At 45.8% G+C, this 24,983-nt stretch overlaps 1 protein-coding gene across 1 annotated transcript in view; it reads left to right on the plus strand.

Annotated features, from left to right (window-relative positions):
* The window catches only part of LOC135378075 (sodium-dependent neutral amino acid transporter B(0)AT3-like), a 75,221-nt gene extending 52,862 nt beyond the window's left edge, over positions 1-22,359 (plus strand). Inside the window, exons 3-12 of the mRNA XM_064610924.1 lie at positions 11,841-12,196; positions 14,078-14,385; positions 14,446-14,607; positions 18,187-18,297; positions 18,360-18,561; positions 18,663-18,814; positions 20,349-20,550; positions 20,611-20,770; positions 20,840-21,002; positions 21,085-22,359. Of these exons, the coding sequence (XP_064466994.1) occupies positions 11,848-12,196; positions 14,078-14,385; positions 14,446-14,607; positions 18,187-18,297; positions 18,360-18,561; positions 18,663-18,814; positions 20,349-20,550; positions 20,611-20,770; positions 20,840-21,002; positions 21,085-21,342 (2,067 nt within the window). The 5' untranslated portion in view covers positions 11,841-11,847 and the 3' untranslated portion in view covers positions 21,343-22,359. The remainder of the gene's footprint in view (positions 1-11,840; positions 12,197-14,077; positions 14,386-14,445; positions 14,608-18,186; positions 18,298-18,359; positions 18,562-18,662; positions 18,815-20,348; positions 20,551-20,610; positions 20,771-20,839; positions 21,003-21,084) is intronic.
* Positions 22,360-24,983: the final 2,624 nt, after the last annotated feature.

Consider the following 24,983-nt stretch of genomic DNA (forward strand, 5'->3'; position numbering starts at 1 on the left):
TTATTTCTGATTGTTGTTAATACTTCACTGTAGAACAGGTTGTTAGCTCATAATGCCCGTACTTCGATTTTTATGACGCTCTTCGCTGGAAAACAACCAACCAACTGGCATAACAGGGCAAAGTTACACTGGCCAAAGCGCTCAGCGGAACCAAGGAAAGGAGTTTGTTATCATTAATCCGCAATATGGAATTTAAAATGCTTGCTAACTCTGCTACGTTGCATGAATAAGATTTTCATAATTTCATTTTCGACGTTGCTTACTCAAACTTGTTCATGCTGTGCACACTAGAATTTCGTAATATGCTATGAACATCGGGCAGTTCGCTGTGGATCCTGAGGTAAAATGTGCTTGAAATTTAAACAACCACGACTACTACGGTAAGCTTAATTGGTGAAACCATTGGCTGCCGTGGTGCACATTTTGCATTGAAATGTGTCATGAAACAATCTTCGGACTTAAAGTAAGTGTTTGCCGGACGCGGGCAAAATCAACTCGTTATTGACTACTACACCGCAGTTTCCTTTTGGGTGAATACGTCGAATCAAGCGCAATCAATACGTGAATCAAGCGCTGCGAGAACTCTGTGCAGCTGGTGTACATGCAATGCAACAGCCCTTTTGCCTTCGTTCGTATTACAAATCGTGTCCAACTGGACATTTTGCTTGCGTTAATTCTTCGTAGAATCAACCACAGAGCAGTGCCATCCAGATAAATATATGTTGTTGATTGAGAGCGATTCAGACCGTACGCAAATGCCACAAACCAATACCGCGCCCACAGGGAACTTGCATTCCGACAGCTTCACACGCAGCCCCCACGCCTAACGTGCCCGCAAGTGACGAACTGTGTCGAGAGTACTGGGAGAGTCTCGTTCGCGCTGGTTCAGAGCTAAAATTCTTGTGTAGTAGTAAAGTAGAAGTGGTGGATGTATGGGCAACTACACGTGGGTTCAAGCTAACTTACGCTTCGAATCCGTCCCCTTCTTTACTATTCTCCCTTAGAGGTAAATCCAAGGGGCAGTCAGCGTCCAAGATGCACAAGCACAGTGAAGTACACGCAGTGATGCTTTCAACTGTTTATTGACACAACCTTTCGTGCAGAACCTTCACTTCATCAGGTGTTTTCACCTGATGAAGTGCAGGTTCTGCACGAAAGCTTGTGTCAATAAGCAGTTGATAGCTTCACTGTGTATACTTCATTGTTCTGCCTTATAGAGTAGAAATACAAATGTACGAAGTACGTATAGTCACGGAGAATGTGCACACAATCCATTTCCAGTTGAGCGAAATTGTCGTTCTCAGATGAATGCTCATCCCAAGAGTGAAGAGCGCGAACAGCGTTGGAGAGGATGGATTTTGAAATATTTATTTCGACGCGTTGATTTTGCGAAGTTTATTTTTCGGAGTTTATTTTGACCACGTCGGTGTTTACATGATTTATTACCAAAGTTTATTTTGGAAGTTGAAGTGTGGGGCAAAATGAGACAGAAATTTGCAATTGAATATTGCACTTTTTTTTTCGCGTTTTTCGAAAAAACTAGCCATGGGCACATTCTCAGAGGTTAGAGCTTCTGATCTGTAAATCAGAACGGACGTAGCCGGTTCTAAAATCAACACAGAACAAGAAATTCAAAAATGCAGATTGTCTCATCTTGCCCTAACCCTCGGGGCAAGACGAGACATCGCGTGGGCAAGATGAGACACGCCGTGGTAATAAACAATACAAATTAGTTTTTGCAATCCAAGCACCTACGCAGCCCCCTCGAGCCCAACGCCCACATGATGCGCAATAAAACCACAAAGAACCCGGTGCTATTTCCCTCCACGGTACTTTGCAAACAAGGCACCGCCAGTCTGATGTGTCGCTGGTCGCTCGCTTTTCAGTGCGCTTCTGCTTTGCTGGAAATATCCTAGGAAACAGGAAAATTTGCTAGAAAATCCTAGGCAATGTGCAAAAAAATGAATCTCTGATGAACAAGCATAAAGCCACCTAATAGTTGACTTATCAGTTTCTAAATTACGCTAAATTTAAATTGCATTAAATCTAAATTACGCTAAATTTAAATTGCATTAAATTTAAATTACATTAAGTTGTCGCGTCTTGCCCCGTGCATATCATCGGATGCATTAATTTTTCAGTAAAACACTGGATAACCAAGAGCGCCCATATATATTTTGCATATAGCTAGATGAATGAATAAAGAAATAGGATGTGGACTTACAGTGACAGAATAAGCCTGCGACACGCTGCTGCACAGCTGACAAGAAAAAGGACTACAGAAAATCGCGACTTTTTTGCGGGTGGTGGTGGTGGTGCTGGTGAAAGGGCTCGCCGTTGTCGGCCTCACAGAGGACCTTTTTTGCGGGTCTTTACATTGCAGGCAGAAGTAACCGATTTTTTTTTTTCTCTTCCACGCAAACACCAATCCGCACAATTCTCACGTGTAACATGAAAAACGGTTAGGAGCAACTAAGATTTATTTGAACAAGAACTTTCGTGCAAGAGACTGCACTTCTTCAGGTTACACAACTAAGTGTAACCTGAGTAGTAACTTAGTAGTAACTTAGTTGTGTAACCTGAAGAAGTGCAGTCTCTTGCACGAAAGTTTTTGTTCAAATAAATCTTAGTTGCTCCTAACCGTTTTTCATGTTACGTGTGTGATTCCCTCTTCGCGGGCTCCTTGACAGTGTTTCTCTTTTTTTTCCCCCTTTTCGACGTATCAATTCTCACGTGCAATAAAACGGACATGCAGAGCCACCTATGAGTAAAGTTTCAAGCGCATGGAGCAACGCGCCTCTGAGACAGGCGGTGTCGAGCAAAAAATATCGCATCTTGCCCCGTGTCTCATCTTGCCCCATCTTACCCTATATAATGTGAAATGTGAACTGTAGCTTCGTTTTTGTGCCCACACAAACAATAACTAACCGGGTAGTTACGCGTTTAGGCATGTATTAAGGGCATGCGTTTTCATTGCTTTCCAGGACACAAATGCGACGCGGACCAGAAAGAGACGTGGAAACACATACGAGTACGATTTCACATCGAAAAAACTCTGCTTGATAACATTACATTTGTGTCAGATGTCTAAAGGTGGAGAACGAATGGTAATTTTTCAATATAAATTCTCGGGATGTATATTCCTTCAAACCATTCGACATGGCACAAAACCAGGGATTTGCGCAGGATTTTCATCTCATGCTGTGAGAGAACTCCGCGAGGGGTGGGGTGGGTGGGGGGGGTGACACCCGTATCTACTGTCGTTTCGGGCTTTTTTCTTCTTCTTTTTTTCCAGAATTTTCTTTGTGGGGAAGTTTGGAGAGGTGGCATTGGGAAGATCCCTGGCACAAACGCTTCCCAAACGAAGTGGGATATTGCAAACACCTTAGGAATGCCTCGTTTGCTCGATGAACGAGCAGTTTCCAGTAGCACAGGCCCAGGGGATATTTACAATTGCTTCCCACCGTATTCACGTCAAGCGTTGCATACAGTTTAAAGTGCTAGAGTCGGTTCGTAGCGACGACAGCATGCTTAACAGACTGCACATAATTGTAGCGTGCGTACAAACCTACAGAAGCAATTTTTAAATTATATTATTAACTTGGTTGGTTAGGAAATATCAGGTTGTCATATACAGGGTGTCCCAGAAAACGTGTCATTGAATTTTAATTTAAAAAACTACGCCACATAGAATCATGCGGTCAACGGCATTTGTTCTTACTAGGGTTTAGCCACCTACTGATGTGCATGTCATGTAACCTAAGTTTAAATATGTAAATTTTCGCGAACTGAACTCGGAAATTTGCCAAGTAAAGGTCACTTTTTTACCCCACCAATGTGAAGAGGGTGCCGGATTTACTCAAATTAATGATAATTGACAGGAATGTTGAGGAGCAATAGTATCGGAAAAAAATAGCCGAACATCATGCTTTTCGGAGCACAGGACCATAACGCGCGATGACTTTTTGAGCGCAATCGCTCTCAGTCCGACGAAAGGAGGTTCCAAAGCCAGCCCACAGAGTGATAGTAGAAAAAGTAACAGTTCCTAAAATTGGGAGAGGGAAAGCATTATCCCAGCGAAAGTCGGACGCGATAAGCCATGCCTGCGTTATCTCTTTCTGCGATGCCGGGGTGGGCTGGGTTTCCAACCTCCTTTCGTCGGACTGACAAAGATTGCGCTGAAAAATTCATCGTGCGCTATCCTGTGGGAGCTCCGTAGAGCAAGATGTTCGGCTATTTTTGCCGATGGGATAGCTCCTGAATATCCCTCTCAATTATCATTAATTTGAGTAAATTAGACACGCTCTTAACATTAGTGGGGTAAAAAAGTTACCTTTACTTGGCAAAGTTGCGGCTTAATCTCGCAAAAATTGACATAATTAAACTTACGTTACACGACATTCACATCAGGAGGGGCAAAAACCCACTAAGAACAAATGCCGTTGACCGCATGACTCTAGGTGGTGTAGTTTTTTTATTATACAGTCAGACCTCGTTTTATGAACCCTCGATATACGAATTCCCTCAACTTACGAACGGCTCCACAGGGAACCAAACTTTTTCCGTGTATTTTGACCTCGTTTTACGAACCCTCGATATCCGAACTATGAACGGATTACTAGGGAACGGTCCCAAAGTAGCCAAGCCATTCTGACCTCGATATACGAACGGGCGTTATGAACGTACAGAGGAGAGGCCAATGGACCGGAGGATAATGAAAGTTCCTCAGTACATGCTGCCAAGGTCAAACATACAATGTCCCAACGCCACTAGGTTCCACAAACATGATTCACCATTTCCTGAAAGAATAATTCCGGCGTTTACAGCCGAACGATTGTGAGTTTTGGACCAGGTCTCCGAGATGGAAACATCTTGCCATTCCAAGAGAAGGCGTTCAGTCCTGACAGCCGGTGACAAGCGTGATATTTGCCGTTGCAAACAGTCTCATCCGCGCGCGATACGGTACTTTGAGGACCGGGTGGATGAGTCAAGTGTCAGACTTCTGTCATCTCTTCTAAACAGGATAGACCCTGCCGAAAGTATGGTGCAAGGCACAATTACGCAGTATTTTCAATAATAAAACTTATTCAAATCAATGTCCCGTGGTTTTGTGAGGTACACCTCGGACCTCGATTTACGAATACCTCGATTTACGAACGATTTTCTGAGAAACGAAGGGTGTTCGTAAAGCGAGGTTTGACTGTAATTCAATGACACGTTTTCTGGGACACCCTGTATAGTTTTATTAGCTTGTCCATAAACAGCGCATGGCCTTCTAGTCATAAAGCTCAATATTAGTGGGGCGGTGAATATTATGCTATCGTAACACCGCGCTGCGACATACAAATATAGTAGTATATAACGCCAACGAAATAGAGATGAAATTTACTTATCAACTTATCTCGCAACGAAGAGGCACTGCTGGAGCCGTTTCATCAATACAGATTTTTTACTGAAATAATATTTTTTAAAAGTAATAATATGTATCGTGCGCCGAGATTTCAGCACATATCAGAGAAATTTCAAGCAGGCAAAATTAATCCACGTGCCGAAAACTCCGGTGTTACTCATGATGATCATAGAGTGACGTAATGCCCCGAATTATCACGAAATACCGGCGTCAGCGTGCAAATTGAGGACACGCTTGATAGGCGACAGGTAAAAAATCAATGTGTAATACACGTGTACCTTAGCAACGCGCGGATACATAGAACACTTTTGCACGAAGCGACTAGAACCGGCCATCCTTAATATTAATATATTTTTTTGTGGATTACCTCCCTATTCTTGCCGTGCGCAAAGATGTGCACGGTGATATGTAGTTATAGATAGACAGGCCCACTTTTATGGGGAGATTGTAAGCCGGCGTAGTCACATTTGCCTGCAGCACCCACATACTTGTCGTGGTTACGACGGAAGGGACTGTTTTATTATATTTATTATTATTATTAACTAAATGAACATTCTACCGATGAGAACGTCCACTATTAATTGTGGATTTCTTGATAAACCCAATCATAGTTGAAATTCCGCGCTTTTCACGGTCAAATTCGTTCCTTCAACACACGGCGTGGAGGCCGCTTTTGCAAACATCTCCCTCCATTCGTCGCCAGCATCTCCGACAGAGGCGCTGAGCGGAGTCCGCGGCGCGCCACCTATAGTTCGCGCACGGTGCCTTTCGTTTGTGTCCGCTGTACGCCACGTTTATTGGGTACGCTAAAATTGCATCCCCCTATTCTAGAACTCCCTCAGGAGTCGTAATTACGCATTGCGCAAAACACTGTTTGGGTTCTGGGCATGCGCGGTGACGGCCTCTTATTTCTTTGTGAGCCCAAAGCGCTTGGATATTATATTCTAAAACTGCCTATTAGGGAGTTCTTGAATAGGAGGCGCAATTTTAGCGTGCCAAATAAAGCTAGCTGCACGTTTACATCTTGACCTTCTGTACTGTAATCAACTAATATAACTGCTCTCCCCTTCCCCTCCCTCCCTTTTCCCTCTCTCCCGAGCAACATGCCGCCAGCATAGGCAGGCAAACCGCTCGTCTACCCAACGTTACCCCCCCCCCCCCCCCCCCTGTACTGAAATCAAAACATACCGTGCGGTGGCACTTTTCACACTGTTAAGTTCACTCAGCTGGCTGTCGCTGTTCTCTTGTGCATGTAGCCAGTGAGATTCAGGTTTCATCTTGTCTTTGGTTTGCATACCATTCGAGGTTCGCGTTGAAAGGTGTCTTTTCTCGAGGAACAGAACATGGCTGGAATTGATAAATGGCCAACCTTTGCTGCTTTCCTAGATTTCCCATCTTGAGCCTTTCTACTGCAGCCCTTTTGTAGGTGGTCACTATGGCACTCGGAAACGCCCGTCCTTATGAAACTACCTTTCTCTATTGGCTTCCTAAACACTAATTTATCGTCTTCCACATGAGGTATTTTTGTGTGTCCAGGCGTTGCAATCCTTTCACGAAATGGTCCTTGATGACCTCATCTGACCTGGTGTCCGATTTGCATGTCTGCGTGGGATGCCTATAAGGGCTGACACAAACTCTATTATTGACTTGATATCTTTCCGTTTCCTTGCATGAAAGTACATTGCTTTTGAACCGATAGCTCTATAGGGCCCACCAAAGTCGACCGCCGTGCAGGTCCGTCCGTAACCGCTGTGGAGAGGGAAGAAGAGAGAGGAGAGAAGTATAGGAAGGAGTTGGCAATGGCACCGAAACGCGGGCGCCCGAAGATCGGGATCGGAAGATGTCCCCCATAAAGCTGTCGCATTTAAACGCGATGGACAAAATGCCTGACAATGCCGCCAATGATTGCGACGTCTTAGACGGTGCCTCCAAGGCTACATGGTGGGTTGTGTAAGCGTAACGAACGCGTGTCTACTTGCAAACGTTCGGATATGTTATGTTATTCACTTTGCATTTTGGAGGATCTTCGTTGTAATGCGTCACAGTTCGACGTTGAACGTCGCTGAGCCTCCACGTCGTACAGATCCGCCAAGGCGCTCGCCGCCAGTTGTGTTGTGTGCTTATTAACAGAAGCTACAATCTCATTCTTTATTGGTCCGGTTACTTCATTGGTCGGTAACGTGTTGTCTGCTGGGCGGTCTGCCTGCCAGCTTTATTGGTCCGAGACAAGCCAATCAAGAACTGCACGCTCCAGAGCGCGAACTTAGCGAAGAAGTGCCGGACGCGCCAAAGTGCGTAATACAAACAAGAGCGGTTAATGTGGTCCACCATACGCGTAAACGTCGACGCATAACATGTTTTTTTTTTCTATTGAGAAGTCTATGTATGAGAGTGACTCAAATACATATAAACGGGAATTCGCTAACATTGATTGAATGATTAGATTAAAAATATGGAGATGCGAGACCCAAGAAAGTCAGGTCAGGCTACTCTAGCGAACGGGCCTCCACTAATTTTATTCCATATGCATAACATAACCAAAGTAGCCATCATGGCCTCACTTAGCATGAGACTCAAAAGCGATTATGCAAAAGCTCACGGCTAGTGAGGTCTTCACTGGCGATACTCTACTAGGTTGGTGCAGGGCGCAATTAAGCAAAAGCGACGAGAAATTCGCGACCACTGGATGAATTCGCGACCACTGGATGAGCGATCGTTCCGCACGTATAGGAGTGACACGAGGCTGGCGAGGGGAGTCGCCCTGGCGATGAACGATATTTGCTCATCGATCAGGACGGACTGTCGCAGAGGTACACATTCCATGTCTGGATTACGCATCAGTAACCGTAATGCACGCAATGTCGGAAAACGCCAATCATTATCAAGTCGATTTCCTTCCACGAAGACACATACAAGTTTCGAAGCTCACCTGTTCCTGCTATAGTTTCCAAACAATGCGTGTCACATACATCTTTCTATATAGTGAGTCTTATAATATATGGCAAACAAACGCAAAGCATTTGAGACTCAAAATAAAGATGGTATCCTTAGAAATTCAGTCAGCATCCGCACACAATCATATACTTTAATGTATGGACTGTACATAAACACAAATATGTACCGTCGCAAAGATCGAGAAGTGAGCGTAGGTCACTCTATTTTAAAAGACCCCCGATATCTATTACATTTGGTGAAAAAGCCGATGCCAATGAAGTTCCAATAAAACTGCGCTTGGACGAGTCTATGCAATCTATTCTAAACATCTTATACTGATTCTTAGAAGCAAGCATCGGGCAAGTATATCCGTATGTCTCGACCAGTTTTCCCTATTCGTGTTTTGAACGGGAGTATTTTGAGCATTATTTTCCCTTTCGCGATTCCCGGAGAGGGTGCTCGAGAGGCAACCCCGAAAGCTATACTTGGACGGTGCGAGACATTTTCATTTTCCGCTCCCTCGATATAGTGGGCACCACTACCAAATGACAGCGCACCCATTTTGAGCGGAGCACGCTGTTTCTAGGTTGATCGACACAAAAACGATATGGGAGAGGGGTTGATGGATGAAGGCGAAAGAGCGAAGGGGTCTAGCTTCAATGTACACTTGCTAATATCGATTCTGTGGAGTAGAAACGACGACAGTTCGCGCCCCTGACTGTATTCGTATTATTTGTGCGTTGACTGAAGTTTTCCGCACGAAGCAGCCGTGTCGACCACCCGCAAGGCAAAAAAAAAAGTAGCATGCCATCCTAAAAGAGCAACGTCAAGAATCTGGCGTTTCTGCTTTTCTGTGCGAAAGCTTCAAAGTGTGATCGATACCTGCGCTGTACACGCGGCTCCTTATCATCGTAAAACCTCTTCTATAGGGAAAGATTACTCTTAGGGGAAAATTGGTAGTGTGTGTTTGAATAGAGGGACTACCTTTTAGCTCCCTCTCGGATAAAATTACGTGGATAGTTCTTTTCTCTTTTTCTTTTTTATGCAAACCCTGCCAAGCTGTGTGCATAAGCGTGTTTGAACTAGCAATTGTGTGCGAATTCACGAAATTTTGTCCTTATGAAACGTTCCCACAATCTTGTTTATACAGTAAATACATCTGCAATGGTCTGGAATACCTGGTTAGGTATAACGTAACGTTTCACAAAGGGAAGTTAATACGGAGCATGCGGCTGGGACTGTGGGATTTGACGAATGAATGAGCTGTCTGCTTGTTTTTGAGGAGGGGGGGATATGTTTATTATATATAAAAAAAATAAGAGGGAAAGATTAGCCACCGGTATGGCGGCTTGCTATTCCCAGGAAAAAAGGGGAAAAATAAAGGCAAACAAAAAGAAAAACAAACGTGAGGTCTGGTAACGAGTAAAATGCGCTTTCACCCTTTTCGCATTCTTCTTCCAATCTTCTCTTGCTACTTTCCCACGCAACGTGCCTGTCCGAAAAGCGCGTCACCATTATTGAGGGGAAAGATACGACGTTCGACATTCTGTCGCCAGGGGCGACGCGAATATGGAAATGGTCCATTCATGCTCGGCAGCGGTGGCGCTGGCGTCGCGACTTCGATCGCCTCGACCTCCGGCATGCGAAGAAACCTACGCTGCTGGTATGGTCTACCGCGCTGGGGGAGTATGGTTCTACCATTATTATGTTTGGTATTCAGGTAAAATTGCTGGCATAAATGTACTATAAATCTGGACGTCTTACCACAAGCTTGAAGTTATTTATTTTTGGGGTAAGTGCAGGAATATGCAACTCGCGCAACAGAGAAGAAGTGTGATCATCACATATAAGCGGGAAATGTGGTTTATTGAGCAAACCAGCCAAACACGCTTACAACATGAACAGCAAAAGGAAAGGCACAGTATATTACAGAACACGTGTCATCATAAGCAGCCTCAGTCTATCACGATTTCTTGTGCGTTAATTGCGAGTTCTTTGAATTCTCTTTTTCGCATGCACTTCGTCGATCGCCTTTAGCTCGTTATTGATAGTTACCTCTCAGGGAAACAACAAAAAAGAAATATGAGCATGTAAAATAAAATATGAAGTTCATGAAATATCCGAGTATGCATACATCGCTATAAAGGTGGCATTTCTGAGCAGGAATTATACATTGATTTCCTGTGAAACTTCTTCATCACAACACCTGTTAGAGCGCTGAAACATGAAGCTACCCTGGTAGCACATCATGTTGCCGAAACGTTGCTCCAATGTTTTCTTGAAACGTTGCATAAATGTACTCTTGTACTGCTAATGTACTCTTCAGGCCACGTTCTAGCAACGCTGCTAGAAAACGTACAACATTGCTGCAACATGACAACTGCAACATTCCACATAAGGGCAACGTTATGACGACATTTAGGTAATATTGGCAAGAGGTTGGCGGAGGTATTTGTATAGGTATTTATACAAATTGTTTTTGAGAAACGACAAAAACTTACTACTACTTTTACTTTTACATATATGCGTTCAGTCAGCGTTACCTTTAGTGGTACAGCTTCGGACAAAAGTTTACGGAATACCGGAGCGTCGCATTTCTCCATTGGAGCCACACTCTAGCAGCAAACAAGAGCGGACACAGATACTGAGAGATGGATTGTAGAGCCGGTCACCCGTTTCTTATTCGATCTCTTCCTTATCGCTTGCAAAGGGCCGCCCCGACGAAGAAATACGCTAGTTCCGTGTTCCGTAAACTTTTCTCCCAAGCTGTACAAGTGAGCTGGAAAAGTCGGCTCCAGACGTGTGGAGCCACAATCTCTCTATTATTTTTAACTCAAATCCAATCCAATCCAGTCAGTTACTGCTCAATGGGCCTAACAGTTAACAACTCCAGAGATGCGCTCAAGGAATCGAAGGCTCTGTAATTGCGAAAACCGAAAGTCATCAAATGTACAGGTACTCTCAATCGTGCAAACATGTTCTGGCGACAAAGCATTTTTTAAAGCACTAGAACCAATCCGTAAATGTGAAAAGCGCCTGAAAATACTATTTGACGTAGCGTGTGTTGTTGTCGACATACAACTTATGTTGACATAAGTTGTAAATTGTGAATTGTTACAATTCCACCGGACACGAAATCCGCCTCCGCGTGTGGCAGCAGTAAGGAAAAACAAAAAAATAATGAAACGATAGAGAACTCCCGCTAATTTCATTTTCCTCACCCGAGTCATCCAAAGCAACAATATTTTACAACAATGCGGGACGTCCGTTTTCTGTCACGCGGGTATACCACTTTGAGGATAATGAAAGGCCGGCAATATAGAGTTATGAGCGTGCAGACTTGCCTAGCACACTGTGTGTCATCAACCCTACCAACGATCAATGTTCGTGTCAGAAAAGAGTTAGGCTCGCTCCAGTCTCTTTCAGAACAGACCGCTGTCCTTACTGAGCCAACCAGCTCTTCTGTTGGGTAAAGTCACATGTGTCTCATGTACAGGCCCACCATGCAGAACCTCTTAAGAAAGCAGAGATCCAGTGCAGAACTTCCCGTGGGCACCAAAGTCGAGTTGCGTGAGATGCAAGGACCCCTCATAGCAGACAACGGCACTAGTGTCAACTATGGAAGCACAAACATCGCTTTCGAAATGGACGCTAGTCCCGGAGCCGCCCAGTCTACACTCCAGTTGGACATGGCCAGCACAGACGACAAGTCCAGCTTCAAGCCCACGGGCGGTGACGACCAAAGAGAATCTTGGGATTCCGAGTTACAATTCATCTTGGCTACCATTGGTTACGCCGTTGGGCTGGGGAATGTCTGGAGGTTTCCCTACCTTGCCCAGAAGAATGGCGGAGGTAAGAATAAGAGGCTTTGGTAGTAATTCAATTAGGGAACACAAATTCATTACATTTATATCTTCTGGTAGTTCAAATTTCAACTTTTTTTTCTCTGTCGGTGATTGAATTACGTTTTCGAACGAGAATTGTAATTATACAATTTTTTTTGTATCAGTTACTCGCTGGCCGATACGGAGTTTCTGTTTCCTTCGTCCGCAGAAAGCATAGGCCACATGTTCATGTTTCGAAAGGGACACACTGCCATTGCGGCGATGACACAGGGCGAGCTCTCTGTTGGTGGGAGACAAGTGCTGCAATTGTAATGAACTCGGGAGCTCGTGTTCTGTAAGCGGAAGATCAGATTAGAGGGGTGCTTCCATCACCGCCGGACCACGCTTCCGCCTACTCTACTTTCTACTAATGTCATTGAAGCGCTTATTTCCTTTTGCATGAAGGAGTAAAAGCAGGGGACATGGCTCCAAAATGTCAGAATAAAGGTCAGCACATTGGACAAGGTTGTGCGGGTGGATGTTTTCAAATGCCATTTCCCTTCTCTGTTTTGAAGTACGTTGTCAAAAACTGCTACCGTGGAAAACTCTCAAAATGAGTGACTGCGGGGAAAAAACGGTGGCGGTGGCATGCACATGAAGCAGGCCAACAGGGTATCCTTTGGTGCGGCCCTTATTTGGCATGTTGGCGTGACAGAGCGTCCTGTGCAACGATAACAGCTGAAAGAAGAAGAAAAAGAACTAGGAAAATTGTAGTCTGGACAAGACATCGCAAGTGAAGAGCGCGACGGAAAAACATATTGATGTTTACTTTTCTTCTTTTTTGACACCAACGGTATTGTGTGCTTTAGGGTATTGTGTAATTTAAAGGGCGGCGTTTAAACAACAGGTTGAGAATCGCAGTGGGTATATGCATGCCGGTGGTGTAGCCAGAGGAGGGGTTACCGGCTCCCGTGGGTCAGTGGTTAGCATGCTGGCCATGTCACGTCGAGACTGGGAGGTACCCGGGCTCGAATCCCGGTGCCGGCTGTGCTGTCTGGGGTTTTTCCTGGGTTTTCCTCAGACGCTTTCAGACATACGTCGGCACAGTTCCCTTAGAAGTCGGCCCAGGACGCACATTCCCCCAGGGCGTCAGTCGTGGCGTTGCCCACTTCTGTGAGGCCGACAACGGCAAGCCCTTTCACTAGCACCACCACCACCACCACCACCAGAAGGGGGGTTTGGGGGTTCAAACCCCTTCCCCCAAATGATACCTTTGGTAGTGCATTTGGGAGAGGGAAACGAGTGCGAAATCCTCCTTCCCTATGTAAAGTTCCCATCGAACCCCTCCCGAAATGTTTTTCTGGCTATGCTGCTGATGCATGCTACTGCAAAGGGATTTCCGGGGAGCGTTTGAAGCCTGGCAAAAGCGTTGCAGTAGCTGTATAAAATCACAAGAAGGCTGTTTTCAAGGGGTTGCCAACTAATAAGCAAATAAGGTAAGCCTAACATATCTATAGCATAACTCCAGAAATGTTTCGACAGCACTTCGCACATTCCACAAGTTGCATTTGAACATCTTAGTCTTGGAGAGAGCATACGTTAAATCAAGACATTTTCGTATAATGGGCCGATTTGAATACTTGCAGGACGCTTCTGTCAAAGGTGCCACAAAAGCTACAAGTTTTGCTAAAAATAATAGCCGAGGACTAAGAAAATAAAATACTCCTCCTTATGAAGTATGTGCGCCAAGCGAAGAGGAAACCGCGTGTGAATTACTGACCGCGTTTTGTATGAAGCACTATGCATTTCACTACAGGAACGCTTTCAGGACACTTTGTACAAGGTTTTAAACGAAGGCTACAATAAATCCACCCCGTTTTTACGTAGCATGAAATCATCTTTCATGCAGGGGCTTTCCTGATTCCGTACTTCATCATGCTCGCCATCGAAGGAATGCCAGTGTTTTACATGGAGCTAGCAATAGGGCAGAGGCTTCGAAAGGGGGCCATCGGAGTCTGGAACCTCGTCTCTCCGTACACGGGAGGCATTGGCATTGCGTCCGCCGTTGTGTCATTCAACGTAGCCCTCTACTACAATACCATCATTGCTTGGTGTCTGTATTACTTCCTGCAGAGCTTCCAGTCCCCCCTTCCTTGGGCCGCCTGTCCCACGGAAGCCCTTTCTAACGGCACGATCATCATCAACCAAGAATGTCAAGTACGAATTCAAAACTTGTAGTTTTAACTGACGTTCCAGTGCTTCACCGCTCTCTTTCAGAAAAGCAGTCCAACGCAGTATTTTTGGTACCGTGCCACGTTGGATGTTTCCCCGGATATAGAGTCCCCAGAAGCGTTTAACTGGAGAATAGCCCTGTGTCTCCTGGGAGCATGGATTTTGTGCTACCTTTGTATGATCAAGGGCATCGCTTCTTCTGGAAAGGTACGTTATATACTAGTTAGTGAAAAGTTACTTTAGAAATGAAAGTTTTACTTACAGCTCTACTATAGTAGAAAAGCAAGCAAGTTGAGTGCAGTTACTGTAAGCAGTAACTAGTTAAGCTACAGTTACTTTACAGTCACATCACGAACTCACAAAACTGAGAACTCAAACCAGCTTTATTCCGAGTTCCACACAAGCAAAAATTTTTACAGGCTGCGCTTGTGTGTGTGGGGGGGGGGGGGGGGGGTGCAGCAACTGTTGTTCAAATCATTATCATTCAGTGTTTATAGGCACAAAAACAACTAGGGCCAGCGACAACGTTGAGTGGCACTAGTAGTTCACCGGAGAAGCCAAGGCACCTGAGGGTGGCAACTGCATGTCTTTATTCAAGGAAACATAGTCAAGAATAAGAATTCTCGTACGGGGCGCGTGCTCCCGACCTCTTATGATAATGACAATGGTCTCGAACGTCTCAATTCCTCCCCCTTTAGGCTGTTGAAGAAGTTCCCTAGATACCCAACAAGAAATACTCTACGGTTGAAAACGCACAACTGGACACCTCACTCTTGCACTCCGCCGTAACGGCCGTGAGGCGTCACTATACGAGCTGCAATGGGCTGTGTGGATGCAGCGCTGTCCAGCGGAGGTACTGCTGGTGATCGGTACTTCAAAGTAAGATGTCTCACCTTTGGTGAAACTTCCTGTGACGCTGCTTCCTCTGCTCCTGTACCTGTGCCAGCAGAAGGAAAAGGCGGAGAAGTGCCAGGACCACCCGACCCCCGAGAAAGGGGCGACTGCACTGCATTCTGTACGCCGTTCGCAAGATCGCGGCGGATATGCTACTGGTGCTATATGCTCCAGCAGTGCCCACCTGACAGTTCCACGTCAAAGACAGCAACACTTAGACTCTCTGACGGTGGCGAGCACCTGTGGTGGACACGGCCTGAAGTTGCGAGCGTACACGTTGTCGCCAGGAGACAGAATTTGCAAAGGTCGCGATCCCTGATCATGCTGAAGTTTTTGTTTCGGCTGCTGTTGGAAAACAGCTGACCCGAAATGTGGGCATAAAAAATCTATAGTCGGCTTGAGCTTCCGTCCCATGAGTAGCTCCGCAGGACTGCAGCCAGTTGTTTCGTGCGGGGTCGGTAGCTCAGTAGAATTCGCGCTAGCTGGGTACTGATGTCCCCTGAAGAAACTTTCCTGAGCCTGTTCCTGATAAGCTGTACCGCACGCTCAGCTGCTCCATTCGAAGCAGATAAGGTGGAACTAGCAATGCCGTATTCCATTTCGCTTTAAAAAATCCCTGTACCTCTCACTCACGAACGCCGGGCCGTTGTGAGATACAATTACGTCAGGCAATCTATGGGTGACAAACAGCTTCCACAGACAGCTTATTGTTGTGTCAGCTGACGGCAAAGTTACAGAGTAAACCTCGATCCATTTCGAGTAAGGGTCGATCACGACGAGAAAGTGACCATTCTTGAAAGGGCCTACGTTGACTACGTGCAGACGTAACCATGGCCGTTCTGGATATCACCATGGTATCAAAGGAACGCTTCGAGAATCCTGTTGTTGCTCTTGGCAGATGCGGCAACTTCGAAGCGTAGCAGCGATATCGTCGTCAATGGAGTTCCACCATACGTGCCCCCTTACTATCGACTTTATTTTGACGATTTCTGGGTGACCTCCATGCAGTACTTAAGGCTGTAATGACGCGGGAACTACAACCCTAGATCCTCGCAATACACAGTTCTCTTGGACACTTAGCTGCGTTGACCTCGTGGCTTCCACTGTAGTCCAGCAGGCAGTCCAGCACCAGACCAGAGCGCTTCACGCACTCTTGAAAGAATGGGGTCCTTGGCAGTCTTCTCAGCAATGACTTTAGCTGATAAGACACGCGGGTATACCCCCTCCAACATGAAGACTTCAGGTGGCCGCGGTACGGTAACAATATGAGCCCGTACCCACATGTGCGGAAACCGCCTGCGGTTTCCGCGGCTCTCAAGATATCAACGCTGTCAACGTGCTGCAGACTGCGTGGGTGGCCGGAAGAAAACAAGAGCGTGACGCAATCTCCGTTGACCACCTGATTGGACGAAGATGCGGAGGCGGCTTCTCCCGCACCTCGGCAAGAATTTCCGTTCCGTCTAGGCGTTTCCGTGCGCTTTTGCCGCATGTGGGTACGCGGCCTATCAGCTGGCATTGGCAAACGACTCAACGCATCAGCGTGAAAAATGCAAGCCTCGAGGCGAACAGTACTCCATACTGCTCGAACATGCTGGAAACTTTGTTGTTCGACAACAACTCTATTGCGATGATGATGATTGAGGTGTTTCATCGCCAAGGGCTACTCCAATCGCTACTTTATTGCCCACGGTAATTTGGTGAAAATATGATGATGAGCTCACAGCGAGGACCGAAGGTTAGCCGTGTTTTGAAGGACATAGGCGTTGGTGGGATATGTTAATTCAAAAAAGAAAGGGAGGAAAGGTTAGTCAGGCCGACATGCTATTCCTTAAAAGGGGGCCTTAGAGGCTGGTCGAGAGGCCGGAGGCATGAAGAAAGTGCAAAAGCGTAGTCGTAACCGGCCCCTGGTTGTGCAGGACTGGGCCGAGCAGAGCGTGGCCGGTGAATCAACCTGTACTTGTATGTCGAAAGCGTCAATGCCCATCTTAGAACACACGGCGAACAAGTCTCCGGTACGGCTTTGTCTGCGGCTAACAGACCAAGAAGATGCTTGTAGTCTGTGACAGCAACGAAGTCCCGTCCCCATAGACACTGACACAATTTTGAAACTTTGAAACGGTTAAGGCTTCTTTATCTAACTGGCTGTAGTTGCGTACTGCTGGTAGGAGGCTCCTCGATGCAAAGGCAATTGGTCTATCTTCACCTGAAGCCTCACGGTGGGTAAGAACGGCACCGACGCCTACGGCAGGATAGTAAAGGTATAGTAACGTACACAGGAACATATGTTCATCGCCTTATGTTGGGGAAAAGTTGGCAACAACACACGAGTAACTTGTTTGTATTATGCGCACCATCATGTTTAGTGACAGTAACGTGTTAAAAAGGCACGAAGTGCAAAAATTTCTTCTTGTGGAAGATGCAGTTACCTTGAAAACAACACGAAAGGAACGTAATTCAGCGATTGCGTCGTTCGTGTTTTATGGGCGAAAGAAACCGCAATGTACGCTTTCCCTCTCCTTCTGAAGCGCGACGATGCGGGGAGGCCTCGGATTGGTCTCCTCAAACGATCTCCCACGATGATTTGACAAATCGTTTGAGAGCACCAATGAGAGCTCGCTCCGCGTTGTCGCGCTTCTTGAGAAGGAGATGAAGAGGGAAAGCGTATATTGCGTTTTTTTTCTATCGATCACAAATCACGAACGACGCAGCGGGTGAATCCCGTTCCTTCTGTGTTGGTGTCAGGGTAACGGCATTTTTTCATTCCGCGAGGAGAAATTTTTGCAATTTAGTTCACCTGTAACATCGACAAATGTCCGCGTTCATAATGCTTTATCATTTGCTAAGGTCTACTATTCGGACGGGTCGATTCAACGGACACTTTTATTCCCTCAGGTGGTGTATGTGACAGCTACATTCCCCTACGTAGTGCTTATCATCTTCTTTTTTCGTGGAATTACCTTGGAGGGCATGCAAGATGGTTTAAAGCACCTATTTACACCAGATGTAAGTCGTGGGAAAGGATGTTCGAAGAAGGAGCGCTCACTGAGACTAATGTGGTCTTTCAGTGGAGTAAACTGGAGGACCCGATGGTGTGGCTGGAGGCTGGAACACAGATCTTCTTTTCTTTGGGGTTGGCTTTTGGGGGCCTCATCGCGTTCTCATCTTACAACCCCGTACACAACAACTGCTATCGAGATGCCATCTTGGTGTCTCTGTGCAACTGTGGCACGTCCATGTTCGCAGGCATTGTAGTGTTCTCCATTCTCGGTGAGTCGGATACAGCTAGGTCTCGCAGTTCATAGAGTGCCTATACTCAGTTGTTCTTCCATTTTTCGTGTTTTGTTTGTTTGTTTGTTTGTGTTTTTCAGGTTTTAAAGCGCACATGACAAACAAGAAGTGTCTGCTCGAGAGAGAGATAATGTTTCCCAACTCTACATTCCTCATCGAAAGTGCTATGGGCAACCTATCCAGGCTTCCTGAGGGTTTCCCAGCTTGTGATCTGCATGAGGAACTTGCTCAGGTGTGCTTGCTCAGTGTCCTCACTGTCAGCTCATTATGTGAAATAACACGTATACTTACGTAGCAAAATAATAATAAGAAACACATCTAATGCGTGATCTAAAGGATCAAGACGGCATCACCAAAGACGTAAATGTTGAAGCGAGAAGCTAAAGATTTAGGATACGAGCCCTGACATCAAGAAACACTTCAAGAAATGTTAGCTATAGATCCCGCTTCTAGGCAGAACTGTACACTAATAAGTTTGTTGATGAAGGTGGTCCGATGTGAATGAATGTTTGAATGAAGAACTTGCAAGCGCGCTCCGTTCAGAAAGGAAACAAACGAACGAATCGTTTATGGCAATAGGGCTTCCCCCCTGCTACAGCAACAAATCGGCATCAAGAAGCTCGCGCTGTTGTTCTTCGAGAAAACGAATCTAGGAGTTTGGCGGCTTCTTTGGAAAATTCGTGGAATCGCGTAAGGTTCACTGACTGCATTTACATGTAGTCTTTGAGGGAGGCTGATTTATAATGCGAAATAAAATAAAAAAAATTAATCCGTATAGTGACACATTAACACCTTCCGATCTACCAAAACTCCCTAGTGACTGTGCACTACCGGACGGTAGCACCTCCACGGGACGGTCGATGGTTTTCGCACGGCAGAGGGCGGACTGGATATAGGGAAACAACCAACCGACACAACACACCTTGTGGGATAATAGGAGACGATCACAAGGTATCGAGAAGGAATGCGGGATAATTAATTGAGCTGTAATGGATACACGGTTTTGATGGAGGGAAAGGAACGTGTTCACTTGTAGAGAACGAAACTGCAGAGGAAGGATGAGGATTTCCAGCATTAACGCGTCATTAGCCGCACACCCATGCACGCGGTGTGAGAGCCCTTCCCTCCTGGCATTCGATCTTGTTGATTGATGTGCCCTAAGCTGGGAGATCTGCAGTCGAGCATAGCTACTCACGTGTACGCCACTTTCAAAAATCTTCCCATGTTAACGCAGGTGCCTGTGCACCGTCCGAGAAATCGACGAGGGCACTTGTCTTTCGCATAAGAATGAGATGTGGCGTCTACATAAGGGCAGCTCGTCATACAATACCAATTAAGTTATGTCAACTCTCCTGTCTGCTGAATTCCCCGCGCGAAGGTCAACGATGCCGCGACCGGTCACGGGAAAGAAGACAACTGAAAACATTTCTCTCCTTATTACATTCTGTTATGCACGGCGATTATAATCATTATGTTACGTTCTGCGTGCTTATTGTAAGGAACGCGAGCTCTCACTCGACTTTCAAATAAACCTTTTCTCTCTCCAATACCGCGTGAACACTTCGCATCGGTTCTTTTAACCTTTCGCTATCGGCAGTTACCTCCCAGAACCACGAAAACAAATTGCTAGCTATCGGCGGTCTTTGGTAAATAACGGGAACGTGGAACCCTATTCATAACTTAATAAGTTGATATTGATTTGCTATTCTCGGCGCATTATTCTCCTTCTTTTGGATCGTCTGGTACACGTGGCTCTATCGTTGCAGAGTGCTTCAGGGCCTGGTCTGGCATTTATAGCGTTCACGGAAGCCATCAACCAATTTCCCGGCGCACCTTTCTGGTCCGTCCTCTTCTTCATGATGCTTTTCACCCTTGGCATCGATTCGCAGTTTGGTACTTTGGAAGGTGTCATCACTTCTATAGTTGACCTTAAAATTCTGCCCAATCTCAGGAAAGAACTGCTCACAGGTACGGCCAGCAGACCCTTGGCGCGTAGGAAACACTTCAGGGTACATGGCTTTTTCACAGGTGCCATCTGCATCATCAGCTTCCTGTTGTCCCTGATATTCGCCCACGGTGCCGGAAATTATGTGTTCACCCTGTTCGACAACTACGCAGGAAATTTTCCGCTGCTCATCATTGCCCTGTTCGAAGCTATCTCAGTCTCCTACGTGTACGGCGTGAAAAGGTAAAGCGCTTCAGTCCGATAAAAGTGGACGGTGACTGAACCCTGAGCTTATTGTATGACTGCTTTCAGATTTAACAACGACATTGAACTGATGACAGGGACACGCCCCGGTATATATTTTAACATCTGCTGGAGGTACTTGGCACCCATTACTATGACTACAATTTTAGTGACCAGTTTCATCCAAATGGCAACTGGAGGGAGTCATTACGAAGTTTGGGATCGAGAACAGGTACGAGCACCGAGAACAATGTGCACGACGATACTGTGCGCCTCGTATTAGTAAGTCGTATAACCGCATTGTTTTCATCCAGGCAATACCTGTTCAACGCAACTGGCCTTATTGGGCGAATTTTGCCATCGCTTTTCTGATTCTCGTTAGTGCCATATGGATCCCCTTAGTGGCTCTGTTACGCCTGTGTGGCATCAACTTGCTGAACGAGGAGGAGCCTTCCTGGTTTCCCGCCGATGAACTGCGTGATTTCCATGGCATCACAGAACACAAGGTGACCTTCGTCGAACGCTATCTATTGTGCATCCGTGATGAAGAGGAGCCCGTCGAAGACGTTTGAGGGACACACGTGTGGGAAACAGTGCCAAACGTACAAGCGGCCTTTTTGCTTTCCACCAACTGTGACCTAGCTGTGCCTCCTTAGTTGGTGCTGTTACCCCAATCCCCACCGAGTACAACTCTGCGTCTTTCAATGGTCACGTTCGCCAAGGAAGATGGCGCTGGTGGTCACATATTGATACGAAATAGGTAGTATAGTATTTAGCAGTAGCGCGTCTCGGGAATAGATATCCCGTGCAGCGTAATAATTGAAACCCCGCCACAAATTTGACGGGAAAGCAAATCCGTTGCCGAAAGAAAATTTCGCCCGTGCGAGCGAACAATTTTTCTTCGTGATTATACAAACGTCCTGAGAGCTGTCGCTCCGAGAGTTGAAGAGACACAATTTTCCCTCTGGCATCGTCACCTAAACTTGATGGCCAGTACAATATTTGGATCTCTCCAGTGGACTTTTTCCCAACTATTTTTGTAGCCGACGACTACGTGAGATTTTTAAACCTCTCGTAAGAAAGGACATTTGCGCGTCTTCTAGCTTTAAGAAAAATAAAAAAGCATCCAGTGTTATCCGAACCGAATACTGTAACAACGCATAATTTTGCACTCTGATTAGCAAACCCATTTGAGTCTACGTAATCCACAAACAAAGGGTGAGAAAGTGCGTGCCTCCCTCGTTTCCAGAGCGTCCGTGTCACCTCATCTCTATTAAAGGGACTATGAAACGATTTTTTTCTCGTTTTTGTTTGACAAGAGATGATTTCTCACAATAGAGTTTAAACGAAGTGCCGAAGTTTATGCGAAGCTGATACACTCGGCGGCGCGCCACGGTGCGCGGCGGCGGCGGCGAAGAAACCCCACGCTCTGCCTCATTACGTCCCCTACGACGTCACCACTCACCGCATGCTACCAACCCAATGCCACCTAGATAACAGAAGGCCTGGGCGCTCTTTCATTTCATCGTCACGCACCTGGCTCCACTGTCGCTGTTGGCGATAGATAGATATGTGACGTCAACGAAAGATCGAAGAAGAGAAAAGCTCCAGGTGCGTGACGTTACCCAAAGAGTGCTCAGGCCTGCGCACTCTTTCGACAACGTCACGCACCTGGGACCGGCTGCCATATATTTTCAATGAGGGAGCTTTTCTCTTCTTCGCTCTTTTGGTGACGTCACATCTATCTATATCGCCAACAGCGATATGGCCAAGTGCGTGACGTCAATTGAAAGAGTGCTCAGGGATGCCTCAGGCAAGCCTGATCGCTTAAACGACGTGACGTAGTCATTAAGAGTCCGCCAGTCACAACCGTGCTTTCGGCGGCCATAGCTATGGGGACGAGCCGCCATCAGCAGCATGGATATAGCCACTGGTAGCCACAGAAAGTCGGTGTTTGAGATCGTTTGCAGCGGTTGGCTGACATGGGGCGCGTTAAGTAGCGGCTCTTCCGAACGCGCTCGTTGTACTCTGTCCCTCGTACTCCGGTGCCTCTACTAAACGGTCTTTCAGTGCCACGAGCCCGATACGCGCTCCGGCGAAGTTTCCAAGGCGTCTCATTGGTTTTCCGGCGTCCCCTTCCTCCACACGTCACGGAGCCAGAGCAGCACTACGCGCAAGATGGAGCGTGAGAGTCATAGCTCTAGCGAGAGTGCATCAAGAGCGCCACGCTCCGGAACGCTCCCTGCGCTCTGGAGCCGCTACTTAACGCGCCCATTGACTCCATATGTCTACGTGCAAAGGAGTGAGAAGAGGCATGGAGCAGGCCTTACTCATATTTATTGCTGAATTATTGAATTATTCTTGCGATGGAACGTGCAAACCCAATGTGAAGTGGCCCCCAGGACTGTGCGTGTAGTAATCAAGAAGCGAGGAGGAACCGTCTTCAGCAAAAAATTCTTTGTGGTGGTCAGGAAATTTCATAGTCCCTTTAATATTGATGCACAAACATACATCGCTCGTATAAAACTAGTCAAGCTAAACTCTGCACAACTAAAGAAAATGGTGCAGCAATTGATAATACAAAATAACTACCACCGTACCAGCAGCGTAGCCAGAAAAATATTTTGGGAGGGGTTCTATGGGGACTTTACATGGGAGAGGAGGATTTCCTCGTTTCCCTTTCCCAAATGCATTACCAAATGTACCATTGTGTGGGGGTTGAACACCCCCCCCCCCCCCTGTCTACGCTAATGACCGTACCACTTTCTCACAATCTAGATCGTAACAATCCAATCGACCGGGAATAAGTACTGCATGGAAGAAACGGTATTGACATCCAAATGCTTAGAGCGAAATGAGAAAACTGCTGCAAGAGAAACATAGTCACGACAACGATTTATATACAGCCAAATGGGCACCTCTTATTGGATAATCCTACCTATTATGCAAGCGGGGCAGCTACAGCGAATAATAACAATACCATCTCTGTAACAGAGCTAACTGTCTGCCTCTCAATACATTTTGAGGTATTCACTTTAGAAAAGAAAAGTGTAGGCCACTCACACGAATAAGCACATCCTTATAAAAATATTTCAGTGAAGGATTAGCAAGCAGACAACACACAAGTATATACAGGGTGTTTCACGTAACTTGAACAAAACATAGAAAAGGACAAACGAAACAAGAAGGTAAAAGTTAATGAAAGTGGTCTTCCAATAGCCTGGCGCGGAAGCAGGATGATGGTGCTTTAATTAGTTTACGGTGCACTTGAGGGGCTAGTATCGCAGCACACTCGGATCCGCATCGTCACATGCTAGTATTTCAAAATTTCGCACGTCTTTTTTGTTTTTTACGCCTAAAAAGAAAGAAAGAAAAAAGAACCACGAAAGAGGTACTTGATTGAAAACAGCTGAATCTGGGGTTTCTGAACTCGCTCTAACACCTGCCTATTTTTTTCTTAGCTTTAAAATTGCTATAGAAAAATCAATAAACTCAATTAGTTAATTAGAAACGATACAAAAGATATTGACCTGCGCAAGAAAATTGCGTACTGAGTTACACCTATACAGTTTTTGTAGGTGGGTTATATGGCCGGGCTGACATTCAGTGCAACAGGCTGTGTAACCACTCGATGACTAATTACTTAAAATTAATTAAGCAACTTTTAATTAGAGATTTTCGTGTGCATCGTGGAAATGGAAGCAGTTTAAAGCTAGTCATTTTTAAAGAAATTCTGACACATATGCACATATTTCTGCATATATTTTGATATGTGCACCAACATAATTTGCCATGGAACTGGAATCTTACAAGCGTCCCCACAAATCTGATGGTATGAATGCCCAACAAACAACATAGCTCATCGAGCCTCTTTAACATCAATACTTGACAAGGTTTTTTTTTTTTTTCCTTTTTTTTTTTTTGTCACGACACCATGGAAGGGCAGGTATGCGACAGGAACCACCACAAGGCTGGAAGTTGGCGCTTTGCTAATTTCTGCAGCATTTCCGAAAAGCAATTTCCTGGGACGGTTGGATATTACGATACACCCCGTAACTAGTTCCGATCATTGCGAGAACGAATAGGAAGGAACATAGCAATGTATTTTTACGTACTTGCAATATCAAAATTTGAAGCACGCTGCTCTTGCGGTGTGCAGCGATGCCGAGATCACTAAAGTGGTTTAGAAGTGTTCACACAGTGTTAAAATTTA

Source organism: Ornithodoros turicata, chromosome 1 (assembly GCF_037126465.1).
Source record: "Ornithodoros turicata isolate Travis chromosome 1, ASM3712646v1, whole genome shotgun sequence".
NCBI lineage: Eukaryota > Metazoa > Arthropoda > Arachnida > Ixodida > Argasidae > Ornithodoros > Ornithodoros turicata.